General features: G+C 43.1%; 1 protein-coding gene across 10 annotated transcripts in view; it reads right to left on the reverse strand.

Annotated features, from left to right (window-relative positions):
* NAV3 (neuron navigator 3) overlaps positions 1-15,789 on the reverse strand; it is a 352,628-nt gene that overhangs the window by 247,134 nt on the left and 89,705 nt on the right. For 8 of the 10 annotated variants that reach the window (XM_027819622.3, XM_007057255.4, XM_027819623.3 and 5 more), the window contains exons 2-3: positions 1,562-1,679; positions 881-933 (exon numbers count right to left, since the gene is read on the reverse strand). In XM_027819622.3, the coding sequence (XP_027675423.2) occupies positions 881-933; positions 1,562-1,679 (171 nt within the window). Of the gene's footprint in view, positions 1-880; positions 934-1,561; positions 2,029-15,789 lie in introns of those variants that run through there. The other 2 variants (XM_043547393.1, XM_043547396.1) reach the window with 2 other exon arrangements.

Consider the following 15,789-nt stretch of genomic DNA (forward strand, 5'->3'; position numbering starts at 1 on the left):
GCAACCTCACCAAAAGACGTACCCAAATCTTCTCACTCCCAAAGCCTTGCCAGCAGCGAACGTGTGTAAATTATTCACATATTATTTGAATGTGAAGAAGCAGCTACAATTCCTTTGAATTGGTCTAGTGGAGCAGTTCAAAGACAGTGCAGTGTTGATATCAAATGATTGCCACAGATGAGAGGTGATGTAACTGAAAATCAGATTTTGTACCTGTCATTTCCACAACCTGCTAATGAAGTTCTCCTGTATTAAGCCTGGAGTTTACTAACCAATCAAGACAGCAAAAAATGAACAAGCTTCCATCTGAATCACAGTCAATTAAGGCTAGCTGCCAGAGAGTATTAACCTGCCTTTAGCTGGCAGCCAGTTATAGCTCAGAGAGCTATATGCCCAACATGCATATTTCTGAAAATATTGGAGTCAGTGTGTTTAAATGGACTTCAGAGTGGGTAAGCCAGGCGGCTATTTATATTCAAAAATAAGTTGGCAAGGCCTGTATTTCAAACCAGCTGTCCAGACACAAAGGTTCCTCTTAAAATTTGTTCTTGGGTTTATTGCCTTTCAAACTGAAGTTAAATGAAATTATCTGGATATTCAGGAGAATAGCAGGTTTGTTACAGCAGTTCACTATGTTAACTGGGACTCACGAAATTTTGTTGCTCAGCTAACTCAAGACCCTGAGCTAGTTTGTACCAAAGTGAATTGACAAGCACCAAACATATGCATAAAGGTATCAGGAAGATTAAAAGAGAATTAGTAGCTTATAGTAAACATGGGTTTGAGTATTCCACAGTTAAACAAAATAAATAATCATTAAAAAGCATCTTAACAAAGAGAAGAGATTCTAATATTTACTAAGAATATATGTTATTCTTACCATTTGAGACTGGCTCCTGGGACAGCCATTGATATCTTCAACCTTTTCATTGGCTAAAGAAAAACAATAACGTGAAAAAAACCCACAAGAATAAATGGGGGGGGGGGGAAACAACAGAAGAAGAATAGAAAACGCAAAGCAATAAAGTATGCAGGGGTTTGTTGACACAGAGCTCCCTTCCAAGTACAGTACAGCCCTACAGTAACAACACTCTTGTTAGCAGCAGTTTCTTCCACATGCACAAATCATGCAAAAGGGAAGTGTGAAGGAGGTTGCTGCTAATTCTTCAGCCCCAGCCAAATGACTGCTGACATGAAATCTTCCAAAATTGTCTTTGCAGGGTCAGGATACAGTTTCAAGGCATCCCAGAAAGTATGAGCCACGCCAATTAACAAAATGCACACATGGGAGACATATGCTTTAATGCAGCATTCATTTCTGACAATTCAAAGTGTGTAAGAAACAGTTTGGGCCATTTAAAGTATAGTACACACACACACACACACACATATATATTAAGACAAGTTAAAAACACATACATTTCAGAGATATATGGACCAAGTCAGGATGTATTATTTGGGTTCATCTGATTGTTAAATACATCCAACTTAAGTTATATATCCCTCCCCCCACCTCATGCAAGGAGTCAGCTCATGCTGCTTCTCTGAGCACAGGTCTTACCAATGATCTGGATGATTTCTGCTAGCAGAACTCCATCTGCAATGTCCTGTTGCAAATCCTTGATCAGTCGCTTGTGGCCAGATTTTGCTAGGTAGTGGTTAGCCCAGTCAGTGTAAATCTGCAGAGCAGAGGAGAAGGAAGGAGGGAGAGAGGGGAAAAGAGAAAGAAGACAATAAAAACTGTTAAGACAAATGTTGGCTTACATATGAGAACTAATCTGCATCACATTCCACTTTAAGAAGTCAGCACTAAAGGAAACTGTCTTAACATTATTTTAAAAAACACAGTCCTCCCCTCCTCTTGCCATTTTGTCTCTTATTTTAAACTTGAAATGATTCAGTTTGTTTCATGAGTGTTCAAACTCAGTGTGACCAAGAAAAAAATTCCCCTTATGACTATCAAGGAAACTGCTGTCACAGATCAATCACTTCCACCACAACCCCACCACCCTCCACTTCCATCTCTCTAAATTTACACACACACACACACACACACACACTTCAATCAATTTAAAATATTTGATTTTAAAGGAAATGGTAACAGAAATTGTGTGTGTAATGGTTCACTGGGTTTGACGCTCATGATACTGTATTTGAAATGCTTCTGCTTCATTTTATGCAAATATTCACAACTTCCTGCTGTTCTGTGACAGTTCATTTGCTCTGTTGCCTACAGTTAAGCCTGCTGTAATGTACACAGAAGAGAGTGAGAGCAACAAATGTACAGTAGTCATGTCACTGGAATTACAGCATATAGTCTGGAAGTATATTGTGTCCATTCTGCATGAAAATTAGGGGTGGGGTGAGTTTGACCAGCCCATCTTATTCAGCAACTTGGCAGCACAGAAACAACATTTATCGACACAAGGTTAAAAAATGCTAGCTGAAGGACATCCCAGAACAGAGCAAAGGGAGTGCGAATAATTGTACAGAAAGTGTGCGGATAGATACTGAAACAGAGTGCACAGCAACATGTACAGCAGTGGTCACCAACCGGTAGATCGTGATCGACTGGTTGATCCTGGAGCCTCTGACAGTTGATCGCGATCTCCAGCCGCTAAAAGCCCAGTGGCACAGCAGGGCTAAGGCAGGCTCCTTGCCTGCCTTGGTCCCGTGCTGCTCCCAGAAGCGGCCAGCATGCCCCTGAGGCCCCTGGGGGTGGGGAGGAGGCAGGGGTCTCCATGCGCTACTCCTGCCTACAAGCACTGTCCCCGCAGCTCCCATTGGCCAGGAATGGGAAACTGCAGCCAATGGGAGCTGCAGGGGCTGTGCCTGCAGAGAGGGGAAGCACACAGAGCTATGTGCCCCCTCCCCAGGGGCTGCAAGAGGTGTGATGGCTGCTTCTGGGAGTGGTGTGGGGCCCGGGCAGGCAAGGAGCCTGCCTTAGCCCCACTACACCACCTTCGGGAGCTGCCAGAGGTAAGTGCTGCCCAGCGGGAGCCCACACCCCTCCTGCACCCCAACTCCCAGCCTGAAGCTCCCTCCCAGAGCCAGCACTCCATACCCCCTCTTGCACCCTGAACCCCCTCCTGCACCCAAACTCCCTCCCAGAAACCGCATCCCCTCTTGCACCCTGAATCTCCTCCTGCCCGCTACACTCTGCCCCATCCTGAAGCCCCCACCTGCACCCAAACTCCCTCCCAGAGACCGCACCCTCTCTTGCACCCCAACCCCTTGCCCCAGCCCGGAGCCCCCTCCCACACTCCAAACCCCTTGGTCCCAGCCCAGAGCCTGCACCCTCTCCCACACTCCAACCCTCTGACTCAGTGAAAGTGAGTGGGGGGGGAGCGAGTGACGGAGGGAGGGGGGAATGGAGTGAGTGGGGCAGGACCTCAGGGAAGGGGCGGGGCCCCGGGGAAAGGGGCAGGGCCGAGCCTGGGTTGCCCTTACATTCAAAAAGTGATCTTGTGTATAAAAAGTTTGGAGACCCCTGATGTACAGTGTACACACACAGAGGGATCAGAGTCGCCTGTTGAAAGGAGGTGGAAATTACACCTCCATGTGCCAGCAAGGATCACTGCATCTCAGAAAATATTAGGAGTCTTTCCCCTGGGGTTCCTGGCAGGAAGGGGCAGCTGTGGCTACCATTGCAAGCTCAAAAGGAGTGCTATGCAGCAGTGCCAAATCCATGCCCCACCAGCCTTTTCTCAGCCAGCACTGCCCTACCTCATGGGCTGCATTGATCCCCGCTGCTCTCCACCGCTGGCCTAAGGAAAAGCGTAATAACTTACTACTGCAATAGGATCCTCTGCTGGCAAGAGACATCGTAGACTTTCCGGTAATTCTCACCTTCACTATGTACTATACACAAGGACTTTTTACAGTATGTCCATAAACAGTGATATTACCATTGGAAGAAAACACAGAAAACAATGTGTTGCACTTGACATCTTCTTCCATCCAAGGATCTCAACTCAATTTATAAGCAGGCATTTATTTAACCACACAGAATTCTGGGGAGGTAGGGAAACAGTACTATCCCCATTTTACAGATTAAAAACAAAGGCACAAAGCAGTTAACAACTTGCTCACATCACACAGGAAATCTGTGGCTGACACAGGAAGAGAATCTGGGGCTGGATCTCAGTTCTGTACCTTAACCACAAGTTCAGCATCTGTTCTCCATCATGACACAATTACTGCACCTCACCATAAAGTATTGCACTTAGAGAGAGAGAGTTTCAAAGTTCCTGGGAACTTTGATCCCATGTAAGTTCTGTAAGTTCCTGAGCACTTCATTAAAAGGCTCCCTCTCCACTTGGTAATAAGGAATGTCATAAATTACAGGATAACTTGCTTGATCTAATGAGGATATGTCAATAACTGGTTATCTTGACCTCTGTAGAACTTAAAATAATTTCTCTGTATTACATTCTGGAAATGAAAGAGGGTCTTGCTTTCTCTCATTCCCAAAGAGTACTTCTGTAAGAGTGGCCATGCTAGATTTCCCCTCTTTACCCAGAAAACTGCTTTGTACAGCACCTTGCATTTGTTAACTCTGATTTCATCCACGGTTGTGATGCCCATTCACCTGTCTTAGGAGAGGAGGGAGATGAAAAGCAGCCCCATTAAAATGTTTTTAATCTCTCTAAAACAGCAGTTCTCAAACTGTGGGTTGGGAACCCAAAGTGGGTTGCAACCCCATTGTAATGGCGTTCACAGGGCTGGCGTTAGACTTGCTGGAGCCCAGGACCGAAGTCTGAGCCCCACCGCCCGAGGCCCAAAGCCTAAACCTCAGCCCTGGGTGGTGAGGCTCTGGCTTTGCGCCCCCCGCCCCTCCCCGGCTCGTGTAGTAATTTTTGTTGTCAGAGGGGGGTCACGATGAAAAGAAGTTTGAGAACCCCTCCTCTAAAACATTTCTAAAGTAGTGTTTCTTTAGCATGTGTGGCCTATACAGAAAGCATGGTTATAAGGAGTGCTCTAAAGATTGCATTATAGCTTATGTGGAACACCATGAATTCATGATAATAAAACCTGTATATCAAATGTACAGCGTCATGCATTCTTTACTACCAGGATTTCAACTTTGAGAGATATTACTTGAAAGAACTGAAGAGAGCCATTCTCTGAACTATTACTATAGTGTACTATAATCTGAACTATTTTCTCTACTCCAAAGAAATTGGCCCACTAAACCACATGTAATTTAACATCTGACCCAATTACATTGGGTTAGTTTCATATTACAAATTTAAAAAAAAAACTTTGTCAAGCATTTCCATCTTCATGCTGCACACCCAGACATAATCAGCTATGCCAATCCCAATTCTGACAACTCAAACGATCCCTCTCACAAAACAGCAGCTGTTTTCTATCTAATATCCAAAGAACAGACAGCATCCTGCAAACAAGCAAAACACCCCAACACTTTCCCTTTTTTCAATATTTTAACAACTTCAAAGAAAAAGTTACAAAGACACCAATATTGAAAGATATTTATCATATAAATCAGAATTTTTCAAAGCAATGTCAGTGGACCACACCTCAGCAGTGAAGCACCCAGGGGATCCTTCACCTACAAAATCGTCCAAGAATGAAAAGGTTAAAATGTTGTTGATATAAATAAAATATCAAACAGCTGGAGTGGAATGTACAGTTTCATTTCCTCTTCTTCTGCAGGGATCACCACCCTCTTATCTGCCTTGCCCTCCTCCCTCTCCCACACCCCCCATTAGAGAATGCACATCTCATTCAGTCCATTCTTTCAGGGATCCAACTGTTCACAAGTTGTAAAAAATGAGAAGCATGTATGTCAGATATATGGAACTGTAAGAATGTTCTCATGCTGATGTGCTGTTTCTTTTACACCAAACTCTCTGAAGAAAATGGCATGTGAAATAGAGAAGCAGGCCTTTATAGTTCATGATTATCAGAATACCTGAGGGGCTGATAATTATCTATCTTTAAAAAGATTCCTTGAGTGTAAACACAAAATGCCCCCACACCATTTGATAGAAAACTCTCACATCCAGCATGTGCAGGACGGAGAAGACACGCAAAGACGATGATACAAGTCAACAGTTCCATCTGCTTTTTATTAGGACCCCAATAGTGTGACGTGATAAGCACCTTCAAGTGGGAGCTGAGGACTGTGACACAGACGTATCCAGGCAAGTATATTTTCTCTGCGTCCAACCATCTTCTCAATATTGAACCAAAGAGGTCATGTGTATTTTCTGCCAAAAACTAAGAACTAGCTGATTGTCATGGTTATTGTGAGATACTTGTATGGGAAATAACTTAAGAGCTATGTAAAATGTAGATCAGAGGTTCTCAAGCTGTGGTCCGCAGAGCTCCATTCAGGTGGTCCGTGGAGAGTTCCCTCTAAGGTGTGCACTTGCCGCATACGAGAGAATGAAGGGCCACCCACCTAATTAGTGGAGACGTTTAGACGTGGCTCCACTAATTAGGTGCCTGGATCCTGGAGAAGACGCACATGTAAGGTGAGGTGGTGGCCTCGGGGGGAATAGGGGTTGGGTGGCAGGGTGTAGTGGGGTGAGAAGAGGGGGTGGGGGGAATTGGGGATGTGCAGGGCTGCGGCGGCCAGACAAAGAGGTGACTTTCCCCAGCTCCAGGGTTGTGGCTGAGGGGAGAAACAGCCGCCCTTCCCAGTCTCAGCTCTGTGGCTGCTGTGGCGGGAGAGAGACCCTCCTCCTTCCTAGCCCCAGCTTGGGGGCTGCTGCAGTGGAGGAGAGAGGGAGTGACCCCCTTCCCAGCCCCAGCTTGGGGGCTGCTGTGGTGGGGGAGAGAGGACACATCCATTGCATTAGGAAGATAAGACTATTGATATTAAAATATGAATTGTGTGCTTTTATTTGTAGAACAAAAAACATTAATTATAATTAAGGGGTTTTTTTTATATTGTGCTTTTATCCAAAGTGCTTTACAATAGTTAGCTAACAGTGCAAACAACATTTGGAAAGATCATTAAGTGGTCCGCCGAGACCCTCAGCAATTTTCAAGTGGTCCATGAAAAAAAAAGTTTGAGAACCACCCATGTAGATTATTAAATTGCAAAACAATAGACATGAGACTTCTCACCTGAGGCAAGGCGGGGTCTCAAGGCTAACTCAATCAACATTGAGAACAATTGGACATTTGCAGAGACAGCACTTTGCTTGCTGTCTAGACCATGTGGAACCGAGCATTTACAAAAACTAACAAGTTCCTGGAGAGCTCTCTGAATAGGGGAGCCCCTGGGTTCAGAGACAATAGCCTGCAACTGTATCAGAGTAGAAGAAAAGGCACAAGTTGTTATCCATCACAGAGGAAAAAGGTGGATCCCAGCTTTCTAAACTTGGCAGGCACTGCAAGAATTGTCCATTGGGTGAGAAATACCTTATCAGACAGGAAAGTAACTTGTTAATGTCTATAGGCTATTGACTGAATTTTATGGGGTTTTTTTACCTGTAACTTTATGTTTCCAAATCCTTTCACTTGCTTTTATTTGAATTTCTATCTCAAACGCTGTTAAATAAACGTCAATCTGGTTTTGTTATAGACACACCTAAGTGCCTTGTGCTAAGAAGAGTGTTGAAGTGAGGTGAAAGCAGTGAATTGGGTGCTCTGCTTCTATGGAGGCAGCGGAGCGATGTACATTGCGGGTTTCCAGAAGATAAGAGACTGGCACTCGAGTATAACAAATTGGGATGTAAATCACTAGCCTGCAGGAGGAAAGAGCAGGGCACGTGGAGCCCAAAGCAGAGTGCCTGTGTTGCCAGCAGCCAGTGACTGGGGAGCATGTCCCCTTGTGGGCCCAGACAGGGCTCCGTCTCACAGTGGTCACATGGTGCTAATTCACCCTGGACACCTCATGTGACCCCAAAAAGTGTCACAGGATGCTTACCATCTTGCAGAATCTGGCACTAGACCATGTCAGCTTGCATTATTTGTTCAATTATATTTACAAAAATCTTTTTCTCCTAGAAGTCTTTAAACTGATGGACATGCTGCTTTAAACACAATGCAAGTCTAAGAAAAAAAACCCACACACACACCAGAGTGAGTCACTGCTACGCTTCCTCCCAGAGCCATCACTTACTTTACTAATGCAGTCTTATTACTGCTTGTTGGAATGAACTACCGACTTACTCATTTCCTTGACAATGAGTTTCCTCTCTTGCCACTGTTCTTTACATACACGTCTGACAAAAGACTATTCAACTTCAACATTAGGCTTGAACAGTTAACAATGTAAACAGGGAGTCTGTGTTATCTGTGCCATAGAGGGCCAGTCTCAACAACACGATAACAGAAAAGAACAAATTCTATATCTGTGTGGTCCCAGTGTCTGTGATGATTTAACTACTTGCAATGCTGAAATAGAGCAATTTGAACTAGGGCACAGGCCTTCTCAAGTTACATTGGTTTCCCCTAGCATTCTTGAACTGCTTGTCATTCTATCACTCAAGAGCAGGGGAAATTAAACAATCTTTGATACCCAAATATAGTTGCGAACTTCATTTTGATACTTCACACATTGCTGTGAGGAATACAGTAGATGCACTTGGCAGAATCTATAGTGAAACAAAGTGCTTTAGAATACTGCAGTTTAAGGAAGTGAAAAGGGGAAATTCTGATATGCTGTTTCCTTTCTTTCTGGGAGGGGGTGGTTTAATCATAAATCACTGGTTCTATAGCATACCCACTCCAATTTAATTAATTAATTAATCTGGGTTGCTGAAAGTTGTGCATATCCTGTGGAATACAGGGGAAATGTCAAATGTCAAATTGATTTCACATCTGTTATCAGCCAAAATGAAGTAGTAATACACTGCACTTCTGTAGCACCCACCATGCGAGGATCTCAGTGTGCTTTACAGGCATTAATAAATTTAGCCTTAATATCCTTGTGAGATAGTTAAACATAATGAATCTCTTTTTAGGGGTGGGGAAACTGAGACACAGAGTGATTTAAGTGAATCACTCGAGGCTGAGCAGAGCTGGGAACATAACAGATATACTAATTCCCAATTCTGTGCTTTAATCACTTTGTGTAAATGCTCATATATTAGACAGTCTTATAAACAAACAGTGGTAAAATCCATATCCTGTGGTTTGAGGATCCATCTGCAATTTTTGCTTGCTTTCTACAGAATAGAAGCTTTCAAATTTTAAAAGGGATCTTTTAAAAAGTGTTTACTATTGAGAAGACATCCTTCCTTACAAAAGTTAGTCTATTGTACTGTCACGCCATTATGCCAATGTTGCTCAGTGAAAAAAGAGCTGTAGCCAACTGTTACAAACAGCAAGGAGATATTAGACACCTTCTCCAGTCATTGAAGTTGGTAGTCTATAAGAGTCTGAAGAAACAGACACCTTCTCTAGCTACCAAAATATATACCAACCTGGCATTCTGTCATTGACTCTGGTTAATTATTGCCCCCTCCACAACCCCGTGAAGTCCCACTCACAAAGGTCTAGACACAAATTTTTAATATGTAAGGTAGAAAGGGGCAGTGGGGTAAACTGTAATTCCACTGCTGTCATAGTACCCATACCCCCTTCTTATTTACTTTAGCTTCACAGAACTAGTTAAATGCAACTCAAGTGAAGTCATATTTTTAAAAACCCTTTATTGCATTTTTCCATGCCTGGGCCTTACAAGTATTTTTAAACTTATTTAAAGAGGCAATATATAAACTGGGCAACTGTCTGGAGCACTATGTTTCCCTGAGACCTGATCAGTAACTGCCACCCACTCCCCACATCCAGATATACAGCATTTAGCACCTGCTATAAAAAATAGCTGCATTTTGAACAGCATGAGAGAACTCAAACACTGTCTCAATGCCCACCATATCCTTCCCTACCACCGCTGTCCCCCCGCCTACACAAAGCATCTGTACTACGCTATTTTTAACAGCCTGTTTCCTAGCTGCCTATATTTACCCACAGAATACGGCATGGCCAGCAGCAAGTTCTGGCCTATCAATGTGCCTTGACTTAGAAAGGACATCTATGGAAAGACTGAACAGAGCCGTTCAGTCTTTGTGTCCATCGAATACTTAGGCTGTCTATTGGAGCAGCCAACAATTTTAGCAATGTTTGTAGTGCTGCGTCCTGTCCAGTGGGCACTTCTGTGTTAGGAACATGACTGAGACCAGCAAGTTATTTTAGCTGGGCCAGACAAGACTTTCAATAAGAAACGACTTTTGGGGCCTAATTCTGCACTCTTTGGTGAAAAAACAGAGTGGGGGAGTCAATCAGGGTCCAGACACCCCAAGAGGAGAGCAAAAGTTTTAAACTCTCGAAATAAGCAGTTCAACCAACTGATTGCATACTATGTCATTGTACTATAAAATATGTCTAGTAAGGTCTCTTATGAAAGCTTGTAATGTTCTGAACTTGATGGCCATGTATATAGACCATGGTTATGCATTTATATATTTGTGTATATAGAAAACTGTGCTCATAAACTTCAGTTACACCTCAGAGCAGGTGAACCATCAGGCAGCGAGGGGCTCCTCTCACACCATTTGTTTTCATGAAACCAGCTACAAGTAACTATTCATTGCCCAGCCAAGGAAAGGACCATGGTGGACCATTAGAGTTATTGGAAAGACACTGAGACAACTCAAAATTGAAAAGAACATCCAGGCTGCAAACATCAAATCTGGAGGGAATTTTCTCTTCTAATTAACCATGAGTCACTGTGGAATGAGGGGGGCGCGGAGGTAAAGGCCTTTGAAAGCAGGTTGGAACTGAGGTTTTTTATCCAGAACCTGAGGGCCCGCCTCTAGGAAGGAGACGGTCTGTGAACACTGGATCACTCCTATAGCTAGGAGGTACAGGGAAAGTGTTTTAAGGCAACAGGTACTTGTATTAGAAAAGCGATTGTATCTAATAGGAAAGTGTAAAGCCTGAGGTTGCATCATTACATTTCTTTTCTGTGTGACTTGTATGTGTTTGCTTTCCCTTAGGATTTCATCTCTGAATCTGTAGTTCTATTAAATACACTTTATTTATCTTCATCCCAAGCCAGCCTCTGGTGTGCAAACTGTGTGAAGCGTATGTGCCAGTGTAAGTTGGTATCTGGGGGTCTGGTTTCATGCCTTCAGGGCTGACCAGAGGAGAATGGTCTGAGTGTCTGGTAATTAAGAATTCAGAGGGAGAATGTGTTTGGGGAGACGCAGGACTGGAAGAGCTATTGGTGTCACTCTAACGAGGCTGGTGAGAGCCAGGATCAGACCTGACGCTTGTGGGTAGGCTATTGGCATCAGGGAATTGAAGCATAGCTGCACAGCACAAATGCCCCTGAAGTTAAAGGGCAGGTGGTGACAGATCCCCTTACTGGTCTGGGTGGTCCCCAAAACATCACCGAGGGCAAAGGTAGCTTTATATTACCTTAGTGCCTCATTAAATTCAGGTGCCATCCAGTGCCCTGCCCAACACTCAGAATAACCAAGAGCAGCCTCACAGATGCCCTAAAATATGCCTGGCTGCCCACAAGGGCCTATTGCAATAGTCAAGAACAGTTGGGTTGCAGTGGTGTTCTGGCCATGCTCCCTCTGTCAGGGGCTGTGAGGGTGTTGTGTAGACCAAGCTATGCTGGGTGTTTGCTGGGTGGATGCTGGGTGTTTGCTGTTCAGGTTACTCCCTACTCAGAGGAATTCTCCAGTAAGCTGATCTAAAGCCTTTACAGCTCCTTTGTGGCACGCTGGAGGGCACCAGAGAACCAGGCCCTGAGTCTCTGCCAGTATCGACTGGATTTGAATCAGAGACCTAGGAGTCAAAACCTCTGATCTCAGACACAATCCATATATTGTTTGGTCTTCCAACAGTTACAGTTTAAGTAGAATAGTTAAGCACATCAACCTGCTAAATTACTTAACCCTTGTACTAAGCTAACAGTGCCAAAGTTTTTACTTCAGCTAATTGTTAAAGCTAAAATTAGCGTGGGTCTGCAATAGTTTATTTTTCTCTTTAAAGAAAGAAACTTTCAGAGATAAAAACTGGAATATCAGATTTAATTAGACTAAAAATATTAAAAGACTGAGCTCAACCTCAACAGAATGGAAGGAAGGCTCCTGCTGTGCTGAAAATCAATACTGTAAAATGCTGTAAATCAAATGCATCCCAGGTGTATGGCAGCATCCTGTCAATTGCAGGCAGCAAAAGCTGCATGCAGTAAACATGTTATTTTTAAATATTGCTTTCTCTTCCGTCTCTCCATCTGGCTTTCCATATGATCATTGAGAAAACAAAAAGTTCTTTGGGACATTATGTGAATCGCGTGAGAGGGGAAACTATTAAGATGATTCAGCTATAAATCCAGAAAATGAAAACAGAGTGATTTAAATTATAGGCAAAATGGAAGCCAATGCTTTTCATTTAACAAAATATTCAGTAAATTATAACCTGTAATTCAGGTTTCTGAATCCCAGTTGAGCAAACAAGGACAATTACTTGTTAATGAATAGAAACTATCTAAAGAGCAAAATAATTGAAACATCAGGATCTTTAACTTTTGATTCTACCTTGTAAGTAGGAGTGTGCATTCATTAACAACCTTCAATGATCCTCAGTTAAAAAATACAATTTAATTAACTGGAACTTCACCAATCACAGTTAAGCAAAAAAGCAGCAGCAACCCTCCGTAAAGCAGCCATTGGCAGTCTCTGGAATAGGTATCTAATCCTTCTTGGGCTGATATACATTTCCAGGTACAATTTCAGTCTGTGAATCCAATCATTCCAGTAACTTTTGGGGTGACTTACTGCTTTCCCTTTCTTCACATTTCATACCAAATCCTGGCTCACCTTTAGCTGACCACAAGTGCTAGAGACCAATATACACCATTGGTATCAAAGACTTTCCAAGCTTTACCCCTCAGTCAGATGAAAGACAACAAAACTGGCAGATTATGTGTGTGTGTAGGGATTTGTATGTGGTAAACATAAAAAAACACCACCCCACCACCCCCCAAAATAACAACACCCCTTTTCCTATATAACCTAACAATATGTTCATTCATTGCAGCGAGATGGATTAACTTTTTTTATAGATTGATCACATCATTGTTTTTACTAGCTCGCTGCAGGTAACGTATTATAGGTCCCATGCAGTAGCTGCGAAGTGCCACAGGAAGGAGCTAGATAATCGTATAGTAGCTGCAAAACAATCAAGCAGACATGTGCTGCTCTGCAGACCTGTTTTATGGCAGTGATGATACCACGAGACTATTAATAATAGCACTGAGCCTTCAGAAGTAACAGGAGGCAACACTAGTCATCACATACAGAGATTCCTAGAACAATTTTAGTCCTGGAGATTTCTCATTTTAAATACACCAGATTTTGTCTTTAGATCTCAGTTCAGGTTCAGCATTCCTTGTAAATATTAGGCCTTCAAATTACCTTCCAACAATCATTTAAAACAGAGAATGCACTATTTACCATGTATGTTTGCATTCATATAAAACACGGATTGAAATCTGATTCAGCTGCATCCTCACAGTGCATTTCACTACAATGTAGATGCCTTGGGTTTCCTGCAGGGCATAGGTGGTGCCACAAGGGATACTGCTCAGTCTCCAGGGCAGGGGAAGAGCCTGGAGTGGGCATAGTGGTTGATGGAGAAGCACACTAGCTGCATTGCATATTGTAGCATAAAGTAACCACAAATTAACCATGATAGAGTCTTCCCTAAGGCATTAGGACCCAGATTTTTATGGCTGTTCAGGTGTGGTAGGGCTCAGTGTTGCAATGCCTAACTGGTTTAGGAGCCTAAATTTCATTTTAAAAAGGGATTTAGGCACATAGGAGCCTGTATTCCATTGACACTCAATGGGATTTAGGCTCTTAAGTGCCAAATCCCCTTTTGAAAAGGAAATTTAGGCTCCTAAATCTATTAGGCACTGCAACACTGAGAGAGGCAATGCTTAAATACCTGCAAAAATCTGGGCCGGTAACAACAAGGGGGAAAATGACACAATAGAACCAAACCAGGGGTAGTAGAGTGACAAGAAAATAATGGGATTGAAAGGAATGGGATGAAACTGAAGCACACACGCACATGCACACATGTGTGTGATATTCTTTCATTATAAAAAATGTCCATTATTAGTGCTGAGGGAGTTAGTGTTAGTTCTGTGCTGTGCACTGCCAAATAGATCTCCTCCCCCACAGACTGGGAAACAGAGCTGGGAGGGCAGGGAGAAGAAGGTGATCTGGGAAGGAGCAGTGTTGCCATTGCCAGCCCAGAGGAGGAGGTGTGCAGCAAAAGGCACAGGCAGTAGCTCTCTAGGTGTCCTCCTGTGAGGAAGCAAAGGCTGGTTCAGGCTGCTCTGCTGGAGTTCTTACTTCATGCCTCCGGGATGGGGCAACTGGAGCATGGGATGCCCTTCTTCTTGCACCGACACTGCTGGCTTCCCTGAGGCAGCAGCCATGGTTGGCTCTGGCTGCCCTGCTGGAGCTCCTGCTCCCCTCCTGTCACTACATACGTGTCGCCATACATTCTGACCTTCCATAGGGCCAGTCCATAACATGCTTAGAGCTCCAACATTAACGCAAGAATGGGAAGGACCAGAGTAGATAAATCTTTTGCTAATAAAATCGGTGATTATCCCTTTTGGGAATGAATGAAATAATCTAATTGGTCTTTACAGCATTTATTCTAACCTTGCATTACTCTCTTGTTCAAATCTCTGAAACATCTGTGTCCTGTCACGGCTGGGATAAGTTCCATATCTAGTCTCTTATATTCTCTTTAATAAATCCACAACAGGCAGAGTTAAGACTCATGCAAAGGGTAAACAGAGCTGCATTTACATAGGCTTTCCTTTGGGTCACAAAATATTTCTGATGCATGTAAAAATAAGTGGAGTAAAATAATTCACAAACTCAAATGAGACTCGTGATTGTGAAGTGATTTGCAAATTAAAAACACCCTCCATTTTCAATTTCCTTGCTATTCTTCAATTTCCTTGCTATTCAGATGGAACCAGCCACTCTGCCTCAACCAGGCTATGACTGGATATAGAGGGCACTAACATCATATAAGCCACAGCAGTGCCATATAGCACTGAGCCTAGAAGGTTTTATGGTGAAACTTATTTACTAGGCAGTAGTAAATAAGGCTGAAACCAGTGTAAAGTATAAAGTCTTTTTTTTTTTGCCCCCAAACTCTGAGACTTGAAAAACTGGTTTGGTCTGAAAATTGTGAAACTTTGACGGCTTTTGCAGTGTGCCTGGAATGTCATCATGTTTGAGCTATTTCAGCTCAAGGGAGAGAGCACGTTCTAGAGTCTGGAACACCCTGCCAGCAGTCCCCTGTCATACATAAAGAGAGGAAACTTGCTCAAGCACCAACTCTGACCACAGCTCTGGCAGTTCATCACATGGAGAGAAGCAGTGTCTCAGGTAGACAGGTCTTTAGGTTATTATGAACTGGTGATAGCCTCTCCATATTTAAGGTTCCAACTATTTTCTAATCAGAAAGCTGATTTGATCTCCCTTGTAACTCTAATCTAAACCACATACATAGCATATGTTCTTGTATTATGTGCTATTATACCATTGTAAAAAGGACCTATTTTCTAAAACGGCAGAATTATATGATTTGTAAATCAGAAATTGGACTTGGAGGTATGGTGGAGCAGGACTAAGCTGTGCTATTGCCTGGCATCTTTTGAGACATTGATTAAAATCCCAAACAACTCAAGCATGAAAATTCTATCTAAATCTCCTAAACTAAGAAATTGTAGCAAGGGATAAGCAAATCACGTCA

This window comes from Chelonia mydas, chromosome 1 (assembly GCF_015237465.2).
Source record: "Chelonia mydas isolate rCheMyd1 chromosome 1, rCheMyd1.pri.v2, whole genome shotgun sequence".
In the NCBI taxonomy this organism is placed as follows: domain Eukaryota; kingdom Metazoa; phylum Chordata; order Testudines; family Cheloniidae; genus Chelonia; species Chelonia mydas.